At 36.0% G+C, this 14488-nt stretch overlaps 1 protein-coding gene across 1 annotated transcript; it reads left to right on the top strand.

Annotated features, from left to right (window-relative positions):
• Positions 1–4503: 4503 nt before the first annotated feature.
• Positions 4504–5988, top strand: LOC148034364 (large ribosomal subunit protein uL23-like). The gene is made up of 3 exons (XM_087679310.1): positions 4504–4662; positions 5106–5460; positions 5668–5988. The coding sequence occupies exons 1-3, from the start codon at positions 4647–4649 to the stop codon at positions 5750–5752; spliced, it is 456 nt and encodes a 151-aa protein (XP_087535436.1). The 5' UTR covers positions 4504–4646; the 3' UTR covers positions 5753–5988.
• Positions 5989–14488: the final 8500 nt, after the last annotated feature.

The following is a 14488-nucleotide window of genomic DNA, read 5'->3' on the forward strand; positions in this document are numbered from 1 at the left end:
AAATCATTGTCAAATGCATATGTAGATATCATTGAATCAAATGTCTAAATTTCAATAACAAAAATGTGCTTTAAGTAAACATTCTTAATCTTATCAAAGCCAAGTGTATGTTGTAATGAAGCACGCTTTCAAGGGTGATGACTAAGGGCATCGATAATAACATTAACATCCTAGGTGGATACTAGATCATAGGATAATAGTTTTGTAAAATGAAACCGATTTCATATGTCTATTAGAAATTAAAGACTAAGAAAGCAAGTGTTTAATGCTTTATTGGTCAATTATAATAAGAACTTTGGATTCCAGAAGATAATGTCTCCATATATCTAGAGCATGCATGATAGAAAGAAAATCCTTATCATATGTACTATAATTTTACTCGAAAGGTTTCATTTTTTGGCTTTCACAGACAATAACTTAGTCATTTTGCATAAGTGTTATGCCTATGTCAAATCCACTAACATCAGTTACAACTAGAAGCACTGTCATATGAGTGACGACTAAGGGCATCAACAACAGCATGCATGACATAAAGAAAATCATTATCATACATACTATAATTTTGCTCAAAAGGTTTCAATTTTTGCTTTCATAGGCAATAGGGTAGTCATTTTGCATGTGTTATGCCTATGTCTAATCCACTAGCATCGGTCACAACTAGAAAAATGGTTGAGTGAAATCACATAATCAAAGCACATGAACATGGATCAAAAAGTACTTTGATATATCGAAAGAAGTTTTGTTCACTAATCCCCAATGGAAAAAAACATTTTTATGTAACAAAAAAATTAATAGAAGTGTTATCAAGGAAAAATTTGATACAAACTTTCGACAAAAACCAGCTAAACTAAGGAGCAAGCTTCATGGACATATTGGGTGTAGCCCACTCGATAATGGTACTTATTTTCTTTGGATCAACCTTCATACCTTCTTAGAATCAATGTGAGCAAGATACTCCATTTAATTTTGGAAGAAAGCATTCTTGGCAGGGTTAGCATAAATGTGGTTGTGATGTAATAAATCGAAAATAGCATTGAGATGTTCCTTCTGTTCACTTTTTGACTTATTAAACACCAAAATATAATTGAAGAACACAATTTAAAAATGTTGATAATCAATAAGACTTTTGTTCATGAGCTTAGCAAAGGTTGCAAGTGCATTTGTTAAACCAAAATGCATGACAACAAACTCATAGTGACGAAATTGCATGTAAAAAGTAATCTTAACTATGCCAGTCAAATCCATTCTAATTCAATAGTATCCCAAGTTTAAATCAATTCTACTAAATATATTGGCTTCTTTTGATTTATCTAATAGATCATTTACAAGAGAAATAGGGTATCTATTCTTAACTATAATTTTATTAAGAGCCCAGTAGTCTATGTACATCTACCAAGAGTGTGGGTAATCCCAAGGGCAAAGAATTGGGTCTAATAAGACCCTTGTCTAGAAGTTCAATGGCTTGCCTTTGGATCTCTTTTTGGTACAATGGGCACTGCCTATAAGTTGTCTTGTACAAGGGAGAAACTCCAAGAAATAATTCTATCATATGGTCTATGTCTCCTCAAAAGTGTGGCAATTGTGGTGGATAATCCTCTATAAAACAATATTCATATGTATCCGAAAATGTTTTTTATGTGGGATCAAGAATAATGAATTCTAATTCCTCAACTTCAATCACATAAATCATACAAGCTTTACTTTGTTTTTTAAGTGCATGTTTAGCATGTGTACTTGTAATTAGAAGAAACAATTCAAGCTCTAGATCACTTTGTAGAGTTATAGACAAACATTGAAATTAAAAAAATCAGAAGCGATTGTATGGGTATGATAATCAATATGAAGTCATATTAATGATAGAAAGGCATGCCTAAAATAATATCTGAAGACTATAAAGAAGCTACTAAGAAATCAAACTTTTCTTTACATAATCCCATGGTTATTTTCAATCCTTTTATTTTTAGTGTGTCATTATATCGGATTCCTTGAAAAGTGAATTTCACCTTATACAAAGATGGTGTGGTTTCTAAATGTAATATTTTAACCAACATTTCAAAAAGAAAATCATGTGAGCTATCATCATCATGTAGAATACTCTTGAATTGAGGTGGGCAACGAAAATTATTAGGAGGGGCTATATGTTTAAGTATCTCGGCTATCCAATAGGTAGTGGGGAGAGAGAGAGAGAGAGAGAGAGAGAGAGAGAGAGAGAGAGAGAGAGAGAGAGAGAGAGAGAGAGAGAGAGAGAGAGAGAGAGAGAGAGAGAGAGAGAGAGAGAGAGAGAGAGAGAGAGAGAGAGAGAGAGAGAGAGGTCTCTTTCTTTTCCTTTTTAAATCAAAAGTTTCTCTCTTTCTCCCTCTCTTCTCCTCCTCTTTTAGTTACATTAAACTTTTTAAGTTAAACTTCCCTCCATTTTTTCTCCTCTTTTAATTAAATATTTAAAAAAAAGTTATTTCTCTTTAACCACTTCCCATGTTAGCTAAAATATTTGGAAAACTCCTTACTCCTACTATATTTCTCACAAATTCTGCTAGTAAATGCCATCCAATGGCCAACCTTGAAAGCCTCTTTTCTAACAAAGACTATGCCTCTTATACCTAGAGTTGCATCTATTGGGGGGTCTAAAAGCCCATGACCAACATACATTCTCCTCTTTCTCAACCAAATCATTCTAAAAATCTCAAACAATGTTGTATCTCCTTCAATGCATGAGAAGTGATGAAGCCCACGCTATTTAGACCCCAAACTACACAATGCTTTTTGTTTTGCTCAAACAGAAATTTTGCCATGATATTGGGCACATTAAGTCTCCATCTCCCAACATCTCCTATGTAGTTTGGTCCTTTCTTTTAAATCTTTAAGTTCTAAGTATATGAGCTACAATCCTTCAATAGCCCAGCCCTTCTTTAAGCTATCTAGAGCTATAGGAGCCATTTACCTCTCTTTGCCAAGCTTACCATAAAAAACCTTTCAATCAACGAGTCCCCAACACCCCCCCCTTTCCCTCTCTCTCTCTCTCTCTCTCTCTCTCTCTGTGTGTGTGTGTGTCTTCATTCTCTTTAAATTTTTTCATTTTCTCTCTTTCTCTCTCTTTTAACATTTATCACTCCCTTTATAATTCTCTCTTTATTCATATTCTATCTCTTCTTCTTCTTCTTCTTCTTCTTTGTCTTCTCTCTCTCTCTCTCTCTTATTTTTTTCTTTTTTCTTCTCTCTATTTCTTTATTCTCCCCTCTCTCTTTTCATTCTTTTTTTTTCTCTTTTAAATTTTGATATATCTATAATTCTATCTCTTCTCTCTCTCTCTCTCATTTTATTCTCTTTGCATTATTTTTCTCTCTCCCCTTTTCTTATGCTCGTATCCTTCTCTTTCCCTCTTTTTTCCCCCTTTTTTAATTCTTATTCTCTCTCTCTTTCTCTCTCTTCATTCTCTCTTAATTTTTTTTCTTTTTCTCTCTCTTTTAAATTTTATCACTCCCTCTCTATAATTCTCTCTCTTTGTTCATATTTTCTCTCTACTACTTCTCTCTCTCTCTCTCTCTCTCTCTCTCTCTTTCCCTCTTCATTCTCTTTAAATTTTCCTCTATCTATAATTCTCTCTCTCTCTCTCTCTCTCTCTCTCTCTCTCTCTCTCGCTCCCTCCCATTTTCTTCTGCCCCCCTCTCCTCTCATTTCCTTCTCTCTCCCTCTTTTTTTTCCCTTTTTTTTCTTGTTCTTCTCTCTCTCTCTCTCTCTCTCTCTCCATTCTCTCTTTAATTTTTTTCTTTTCTCTCTTTCTCCCCGTTTTAAATTTTATCACTCTCTCTATAATTCTTTGGCTTTGTTCATATTCTATCTCTACTTCTTATTCTTCTCTCTCTTTGCTCCCTCTCTCTTCTCTCTCTCTCCCTCTTCATTCTCTCTTTACAATTTTTCTTTTTTCTCTGTCTTTTAAAATTCTTATCTCTATAATTTTCTCTCTCCTCTTGTTTTCTCTTTTATTCTTTCTTTCTCTCTCTCTCTCTCATTTTTTAATTTTATCTTTTTCCCTCTCCTTTTCTTTTCTCTCCTTTCTCCCCTCTCTCTCAAAGTACTACTTTTAAAAACATTTGATTAAGAAGGAAAATAACTTTTAAAAAGTTTTAATTAAAAGAAGAGAAAAAAGTGTTTAAGATAAAAAGTTTAATCTAATTAACAGAGGGGAAGAAGAGAGAGAAACTTTTGATTTAAAAAGGAGGAGAAAGAGATGTTTGTGAAAAGTTTGATTTAATAGAGAGAGAGAGAGAGACAGAGAGAGAGGTTTAATTAAAAAGGGGAAAAAGAGGAGAGAGAAAGAGAGTTCGTGAAAAAAATAATATTTTAATTAAAAAGAGGAGGTTTGAGAACTTGGAAGTTTTGGGCTTTTCCAACCTACAACCAAAAAATATAGTAGCAAGATAGTTTCAAAATTTTGTTAATTGCATATCCTTTAAACTTCGTAATGGTCCGGTTGTTTGACAAAAGTGTATTATCATCGATTAGGGTTTAATGGTGTGAGCCTTGAGGTGGTGTGAAAGCGGTTTCAAGGGGACGTTGTTTACCTTCAAGGAGGGTTTTCTCTCTACGCCTTGCTTTCTCTCTTCCATCATCGCGTCGACTGGTGTGTCGCTGGAACAGGCTCTGCGGCCATGGCTCCTCCCAAAGGTAAGGCGTCCTTTCGGGCTCTCTCCTCGATCTCAGGTCTCGCATCTGGATGCTGCCTGTCTTAACACTGGCCGTTGTGCCCGCCATTGTGTAGTTGCAACCGACTGTGTGCCTTAGGGTTAGGGTTTGTAGCTCTCGCGGTGTTAATATCTTGTTTCTTTTCGTCTCAGCTGGTTTAGAGACATGCGGTGTTAATCAGTCAGAAGTTTCGTAGGCTGTTTTGCGATGTCAGCTTACTGTTGGATCGACAGTTGCACTTATTGAATGCGTTGATTTTAGGATTCACTGTGCAGGACATGTTTTTGTGTGTCTGGTGGTCATGGCCTGTAACGTTTTTGTGTGAGATGGAGTGATTGTGACACAGAACTTCTGACTTATTTCACTCTTGGAGCATAGATGAATATGTGTCTCTGTATGCTGAGTTTTACTCTTTCTCCCTCCAGCTGCGAAGGCTGATCCCAAAGCACAGGCAACTAAGGCTGCCAAGGCCCTTAAAGCTAATACACACCTGAAGAAGAAGTCTAGAAAGATCAGGACTTCTGTGACCTTCCACCGCCCCAAAACCCTAAAGAGAGCTCGTACGCCTAAATACCCGAGGCTCAGTGCTCCACACAGGAACAGGCTCGATCACTATGAGGTGCTGAAGTTTCCATTGACCACGGAGTCTGCCATGAAGAAAATTGAGGACAATAACACTCTGGTCTTTATTGTGGATGTACGAGCTGACAAAAAGAAAATCAAGGATGCAGTAAAGAAGATGTATGACATTCAGACCAAGAAGGTCAATACATTGATTACGTGAGTATTATCCTAAACCCTCTTCCTATGCGATACGGTGATTCTATTTTATTTGGATGATCACCTGATCTCATGATAATGTGTATGTATTTTCCGACCACTTACATGCAAATATGTGGGTTCTTCTGTTTCCCTGTATATTCTGCTTTTTTGCAATCATTAGCACTCCATGCGTCTGATTTCAATCAAACAAACTGATGTATGCAGGCCTAAGGGACTGAAGAAGGCTTATGTAAGGTTGGCAGCAGATCATGATGCTTTGGATGTGGCCAACAAGATTGGCATCATCTAGACTTTTTGCTGTAGTCTGTTGTAGTTGTAGCCAGCTGTTGAGGCTGAGAAATGACCAAACCTGGAATGAGTTGGACCTCTCTCCTTGCAAATTTTTGGAAGGAATCATCCACTTTTGACTCAGTCCATTGGGGAACTGACATTTTTGGGAAGTTCAGCTTTGTTTCAGATACGAATTTTGCCATCTTACTGCAACCTTTATAATCTTTCTCCATGAAAGTCAATTGTCTTTTAATTAATGTTGCTTTGAACTTTCTGAGCATTTGAAAGAGCTATGTTGAATGGTGCATTTATATATTAGGTCTAGTAGCCAAGGTTTGTGCTGCTTGGTAGTGAGTGTATTAACCTTGGGGTGTTTTTTCTGTTACTGGCTTGTAAAAGTTTTTACTTGGCATCTAGTAAAGCCAGCTTGTCAGTCTATTTTTTTCTAACATCTGAAATTGGACCACCAAGAATTGAAGTGAAATGAAGACACTGCCTACTTTAACTGTGATGTGATACAGTAGTATGCTCAAATTTGAAGGATGTGAGGAGCTAGATGAGATGCTTTAAGGATACGAGGATAAAATGTTTGAAGGACATGAACAGTTAGTTGATGGAGACTAACACAAGAAGTCAGTTAAACTCCAGCTGTAGGAAGACAGCTTGTGTGCTCAAAGGAACAATAGTGGGAAGATAGTCTCTTGCTGGTGAAAGAATTCTGCAAGGAAGATGGTTATTTACATTCATATCTCAACCTCCCAAGGCTACTTACAGAATTGATCAGCTAAGAACTGATTAGCTGTATTTGTGTGATATCAAGTGCCGTACCTCTATATGTTGTTTTTGGTTTACTTAGGACTAAAGCCCTTGGGTTTCACATAATGTAGTGCAAAGTGATCTTCCTAGTAAGGCTTCTTCTACACAGCCTCCAATAGCTCTATAAGCAGGTGATAAGTATTAGTCTTCTGAAAGATAGGAGGAGAGATGCTTGAAAGACACAAGCAGTTGTTGGTGCTGATGTGATGAGAATGTTCGAGTTATGGTCGCAAAGAACAAGGGGAATTTACAGGATTGAGGCTGAGGCTAAGGCCAATTATATGATTGATCTTCCAAAAGTTAATCAGCTGTATATATGCGATGCCCTGCCCTATGACTTCCCAATTATGCCCGTGGGATAGTGTGGTGAGGCTTGTTTTTTGCATGCACCTCTAGTGCTGTTAATGTGTATTCATGGTGTTCTGTACTGCTACAACATGTGGGTACATACATGTGGACATTCCTACCTGCATTACACATGCACCACACGCACTTAATCATGTGTTCTAGAAAGCAGGTTTAAATGGCAACCATTAAATGTAATGTTTATTATTGTGCATATCCTCACGTAAATAAAATGGTCTGATGTCTGAAGCACTGCTAATTATAATATCCTCTTTAAGTGAGGACAACCTTTACTGAAAATTGTCAAAGTGGATGCTTTCTATTGTATCTTTTAGGACACACTCCGCATCACAAAGACAATCTTTGTGACATGTATGTGGTGGCAGGACATGCGCACACCTTGTGAAGAAAGGCTCACTCTAACACGAGGATCTAATGTATATTTGGTCTAACATGAGCTTATCAAGATGTAAACCCTTTCTGCCCCTTGCTTTCATTGGATTTCTTCATTATGCGCAACTTTTGTTATTGGTGTTTAGTTAGATAGAGTCCATGTAATGTAATAGCCTATTTTTATCCCTTTTGAGTATTAGATATGTGCTTTGTGAACTGTATCCCCTCCGGTTCTCTAGCCAGGGTTTCAAATTAGTGGACCTTTACATATACCCCTTTGCACATTCCCAATGATGCCAACAATTGTTATCAAAGTAGGCATGCCCATCTTAGGTGTTTTCAACTCATGGTTGTATTGGGTTATTGCAATTGTTGAGTTTGGGAAAGCAGACATTGCCCAAGTGTGGATGTGTTGGGTTTCAGTCCCATTGATGGTAGCTCCATTCCCACGTTCTCCAATCTATTGGTAGTTTGGTGGGTGAAATACATTGGCTTCTTGGGGTGCCATATTATGACCACAACTTTATTGATGCATTGATGTAGTTCGCGTAGAATCATGTGTGATAAAAAAGATCCTCTTGCCCTCTTCAACTTCTCTTGCAATAGAGTGTTTGATGAACATGATCTAGTGAAGTGTCTATTTCCATTGGCTTCTTGGGGTGCCATATTATGACCACAACTTTATTGACGCATTGATGTAGTTCATGTAGAGGCAAGTGCTATAAAAAAAATTCTCTTGCCCTCTTCAACTTCTCTAGCAAATAGAGTGATTGATGAACATGATCTAGTGAAGTGTCTATTTGCCATGCTATATGGTTTTGGCTCCAATGGTTTGTGCTAATCCAATCCATATATTTGTTTCATCTCTCATGGTTTTAAGGTATACTTGTCCATTGGTACCTACACCAATCTATCAATGGAGTGCGCACACTTTGCTATGTGAGTGTTTTTCTTGGGATTCTTGTGGTCACGCATATGCATTTGTTCTAGTTGGTCTCCCATCATATGGGAGGAGGATATGAAGCTCAAGGTTGATATGCCCCATTTTATGTTCTTTGATATGGGCCACAATGCCCACATGATCAAGGATTGTTCTCATTGTAATATCATGTTTAGGAACATGTCTCTTTATTCCATCACACTGTAACAATGTGACTATAGATGTTGCTTATAAGAATCTATTCTTATTTTGACAATGGAACCAAAATGTTAGGCTCCACAAAAGCTTAGCAATGAGAAATTAGATAAGACTTTTTTGGTTGTAAAAGCTTGACTGACCTACAACTCTCACCTAGTTAGTAAATAGGTGAGTCTAAGATCCTTGTCTCATTCCTTTTGAAATTAAGAAACAAAGAGATCCAAAAGGTGTAGTAGACTTGCCATTTGCCTTCTCCATGTTGAAGTTGTTAAGGTTGTTTTTTGATCTCCTTTTTGTCCATAATGACCCCTTTTCTAATGTATGAGAGAGAGAGAGAGAGAGAGAGAGAGAGAGAGAGAGAGAGAGAGAGATATTGGACCATAAGAATAGCTATCCTTTTTTTTCTACTTCTTCCCTTCTCAATGCGGCACTAATGGAGTGGATGGAGGGTGGATTGGTTTAAAGCAACAATTTGATAATAGAGAGCATGACTTGAATTGTAAGGCCATTGGGGCGTCTCTTAATGGATTGAGCTTCAACCATACATATAGAACATAGTGAGCCTATTACACCTAAATTTGAATCTCCATTTGCTTTCTTGCATTCTTGGGTTTGAGTTGAGAGAGTATGGTTGGCTCAAAGCTTGAGTACAATTAGCAATGCATGGGGTTAGCTCAAGCAATAGAGAGTTGAAGTTCTTGAAAATATGAGTTCTATCTAATCCCATCATTGTGTTGAGTTGCCATAAGCTATAACATTTTGGTTGCATTTTTGGGATTGGGATAGAATTTACTCTCTTAGTTTGCTCATATTCATACCATTGTATTGGGATAGGGGGCCTAATGTAGCTACACATTATTCTCTTGGAATAAGCCTTGCTACACACATGCTTAGTTTAGGAAGGCCAAACCAAAAGGGAATTTCATTTAGCTTACCATTGCATGACTTGACATCAGCTATGCACTTAGAGTTGTAAGTTATTTTATGCACACCAAGGAAACCACATCTAGATATAGTATGTAGGATCATGTATCATGTGAAGTCTACAATGGGTTATGGATTGGATTGTAGGGTAGGTTTAGAGCATGACCTTTATGCTTACATAGATGTACAATGGGTAGGTAGTTTAGATGCTTGGAGATTAGCATCATGATATATATATTCAGTCTATCACATGCAATAGTTTCATGAATGTCAAAGAAGCAACCTACATTTGCTCTATATTCGATAGAGTCTAAGTACATAGGAGTAGCAATTGCAACATTTGAGGCCATAAGGTTATGCAACTTGCTTGAGAAGATTGGCTATGATGTGATAGACTTGAAACCTTTGTAATATGATCATATTAATAGCGTCATGCTTGCTAATAATCCTATGTTTCATACTCATATGAAACACAAAGGTTCACTACCATTTCATATGAGAGATGGACATACAACATGCATCTACTAGGCAACATGTTGTAGACATCTTCATCGAGTCACTACCATATGAGAAGTTTGAGTACTTTTGAGATGCTATGCGAGTACTCAGCTTGAGTGATGCAAGCTCAAGCACTCATCCTCCTAATAACTTGAGCTTGAAGGGAATATGACACATGACACATATTATATACTTAACAATTGGATGCATGCTTCCCATATTTACTAAGATACACCTAATATCATTGTAGTAGTCATTCTATACTTTGCTAGAAATATATGATGTGTAATTTAGTTCAATCTTGCCTGGTTTATTAGTTTCCTTTGCTTATTCAAATATATCAATAATTGGCTACAATCATTGTCTCCATTGCCCTAATTAATCACATATAGGTTCTTTAAAAAAAAACTAAAGTTCTAGCTGATAGAGCTACTGTAGGCTTTATGGCTAGCCTATTTGCCCTATGTACATGGCCCCTAACTAATAATGGGTGCCTTCTACTTCATATAGTTATTATTCTTCTTGTTTAACAAAGCTTGGTTAAATCTATTTAGTTACATGAAGTATAACACCGTTTAGCTATTCCTTTCCCTTTATATTACATGGACACTTGCATGGAATTTCTAACCTATCTTTATATGGAACATTGGTACGTGCTTATAACTAAAAAATAGCTCATGTGCTATATTGGCCCCTCATAGTCTAAGTAAAGTTGGTCACTTGATTTTAGTCAAGACTACATACAAATATTTTGATATTGCATGAATCTTTGCTACAGAAATATTTAGATGACATGGTCTACAAAAAACTTTAGTTAGTGAGATAGAGCTTCCAAATTCACCTTGAAGTTTTGGATTTGCCAATTCCAAGCCATTGGACCTTAGCTATGCTTTAGTACTACTTATATATGCAATGTGATGACCAAACTAAGAATGCTATGATTATTAATTTATTTAATTGTTGATTTAAAGCAACCCAATTGTTATATCTTATGTGGGTTTTTATTTCTTAGCAATTCACCACACAATCATGATTTGTTGCACCCTGTGAATGTGTAGTACTAGTTGTATTATGCAAGGTGGATTCTAAGAGAATTAATTCATTTTGTGTTGTTAGTGGATAAATATTTAGATTGATGAATTGGAGAAAGTCATGGAAATTATGATTTGCTAGGGGAAGTGTTGGATTAAGTGCCGATAATTATTTTTGTATTTTTATATTTATGTATTACATCTGTGCATGGAGCGCATGAAATTTTTATTAGTGCTTTTAAGGTTGGGTGCTATTATTATTTTTGAGCCCAAAGTTATTATATAAGGTTTTAGATATCGCACTTAGATATTAAGGAAAGAGAAAATGTCACAAAAAGAGAATAAATCATGGATACAATATTCTATTTTGGGCACAAGATCAATAAAAGTGAATAGATACATGCATTGGGGAGAGCCCTCCCAATTGGTGGAGGATTGCACCCAAATTGTGTTCTTCATTACTTTTTACTTTTCCTTCTATTCTCTTCTTCTTGTGTGTGCAATTTCATATGCACAAGAAGGTTATCAATTGGTGATAAAGTATTTAAGTTAGATAGCATTGGTATTAGATTGAATAGTGATTGGAGGGCTTGTCATTGTCAATCATGGTTTCTCCATGTGCATAAGGATATTCTCATATTATCATCATCATCTCCATCAATAAGAGTCCACCCCCTTTTGTTAGCTAGTTCATCTATCCATTGGTTTATGACTTCAAGCTTCTCTCTCTACATTAACCTATGTGTTTATTTCTCTATTTTCAAGGCAAGTACCTTCACTCTTCTTCTTTTTCACCAACTACAAGGTCCCTCTCTCTCAAGTACACAAAGAAGGGAAAATTGGCCTATTACTATGATGAAAGAGAGTTGGGAGGGGAGGGGAGGATGTTTACTCTTCTTAAGGTTACAATAAGCCTTACTAAGGCTTAACTTAAGCCTTATTCTTTAGCCTACTACCACTTATAATTATAAAAAATTTTAAATTGTAAATGATTGTCCACACAAATTGCTCCAAATAGCACTAATTCAACAACTATTGAGTGTCTCCACCTGGCTTGTGAGCTCGAAAATTGTGCTATAGTCACCCATTGGAATCCATGTTAGTAACTGTACAATATCATTTTCTTGGAAGATGGGGGGAGAATAATTAATAGATTCCCCTCTCCAATTGTCATAATCGTGGTAAAGGAGGAGGGGACTAACTTTAATTAAGCCACTTGGGTTTATTTGTTAAGCCTTCTAAGGTTATGCTTTTCCCTCAAGCCACCATTAAGTATTTCTACAAGAAGGCTCACACACCCGATTATATGCAAAGTGATATTTTTCTTCAATGTTATGGGTTTGTCTCCTACATTTTGTTAGCTTGTTACTCTTCTACACATTTTAACTTGTGAAAGGTTCTCTAACAAGGCTATGTCTCTTTGCTTGAAAAATTACTCTTCAACACAGCAAGTGGATTTACTTCAACATAATTTAGTCGAGGTCACATGCATTCTATAGGAATGTGAATAATAGTGGACCCATGCATCCCAAGATAAAGGTAATCACATTGCATGTTTTTCATAGTGTCTTTGATGCATAATAAGCACAAAAAGAGAAAAGAATTAGCTATAAGTTCTTTAAATTTACCAAAATTTTATGACAAAAGACAGAGAAAAATTATATTTTCGTGGCTTATTTGATGATTATTTTTCTCACTGAAAAAGATAAAATTAAAGGTGCTAGTAACTATCTCTGACAAGGCTTCTCTTTGGCAAAATGTTCTCTGCCACGGTGCAAACATGCTTACTAGAAGGGCCGACTTCTGATCAAAGGTGAAAGAATCATTTTTGCCATGCCCATTTCATTTACAGGCTAGATGCAACTGGGAAAATCTTTCGTGGCAAGACAAAGATATCGTACCCAACATTCACTAAAAGATTTTGGGAGCAATTACTTCACATTCTTGAGGATACGCTCCAAAGAAAATATGAAGATGGCTTGTAGCTAAGAATTCAAGAAAAACTAAACACCCCTAAACTTTCTTTGCTTTACGAAGCTATTATTTACGCTTGTGATACGGAAAATGAATTTTAGACTATAACTCATATTGTTTGCAAAAATAAAGGGAAGAATAATCAATTCATAAGTAATGATTGAAACTTAAAAATGACTTTCAATTTTTTTGCAATAGCACAAGTATAGGTCCATGTCCATCTAAAGCACCACGTAAAATGGAGCTAAACCTCAACCCTCTGAAGCTAAAGATAAGATCCAAAGTACAAACATCAATAGTCAATGTAAGCAACATCATATTGTTTGCTACCTTTGATGCAAAAATCCTAGCCATGTATGTGTTACTTGTCATGTAAAACTACCTCCCAAGAAGACTAATATAGTAGAGTTTCACAATATAAAAGAGGTACTAGACTACCCTCCCAATTAGACAACTAATTCCCTTCAATAACAGATAGCTAATGAAAAAAAACCATAATCAAGTAATCTTGTATCTATACATGCATTGCTACATACAAAAGGTTTTATTAATGATTTAAATGTACATTGAATAAAGGTTTTAAGTCCAATAGCTTATAAATACACATTCGACAATACATATAGATTATGGTGTAGAATCTACTCTAGAATTGTGGATTAAAAGTTCCTTAAAAAAACCAAACTTCTTAGTTGATTTGTGAAAATTAATGTTCTTGCAATAACATCTAGACAAATGAAGAGACAAATGGAAACAAAAAGGACAAACTTAAAGTTTTGTAAGTCTACTATATCCCACCTGATTGTGATATTCTTTAATAATAGTATCCATGCTACAAAATTCCCATATGCATAAAAAAGGGTGAAAAGTAACATATGATAGAAAACATGTAAGAGAACTATGACCTAGACAATTCGACACATTATCACTATTAGAGAACCTAAAGAAAAAAAAGGATCCTGCTATGAGTGGCATTATACAACATCTATAGGCCCCACCCCTTATTATAGCATCACTCTAATTACCTTAATATGTAAATGAATACATAATTAAGTTGTGAGCTAGAGTTAGAAAATTCAAGTGGTATTCAATTGAGGTTGGTTTAGGATTTGGGGTGAGAGAAAGACTATATGGCAAAGAGGATATAAAGTTCAAACACTCAAGAAATATCCCATGTTGCACGAGAACTCTAGTGCTTGATAAATTGAGAGCTCTTTGAGACGATGTCCGTTTTGGTTGGTGTTCCAACATATTAAGCATAGGGAAGTCTTGAGACCTAAGTGTTCCTAATGGAGTGAAAGTTCTTAGTTCAAGATTGATGGTTGGGATGATGGAGTAGATCACTAAAAAAATGTTGTAGAACAAGAGGTGAAGATGGAACCTTGTAGTTTTATGTGAACTAATGCTTCACATACGTCAGGAAAAATAGGGTTTGCAATATGGATGCATTAAAGAAGGAAAAAAACTAATCATATTGAGATTGGACAATATGATGACTTTTCAAGAGAATTAAGACTAGCTCCCATGCCACGCTAAACACGCTTCGTATTCTTTGCATCATATCAAAGCTCATGAGACTTCAACTCATCCACTTCACTTTTTTTGCAAGTAAATGGAATCGATTCTACTTGATGTCTTC

The sequence above is a fragment of the Lygodium microphyllum genome, chromosome 6, assembly GCF_053477565.2.
Source record: "Lygodium microphyllum isolate KBCC chromosome 6, Lygodium_microphyllum_v1.1.10, whole genome shotgun sequence".
In the NCBI taxonomy this organism is placed as follows: Eukaryota; Viridiplantae; Streptophyta; class Polypodiopsida; order Schizaeales; family Lygodiaceae; genus Lygodium; species Lygodium microphyllum.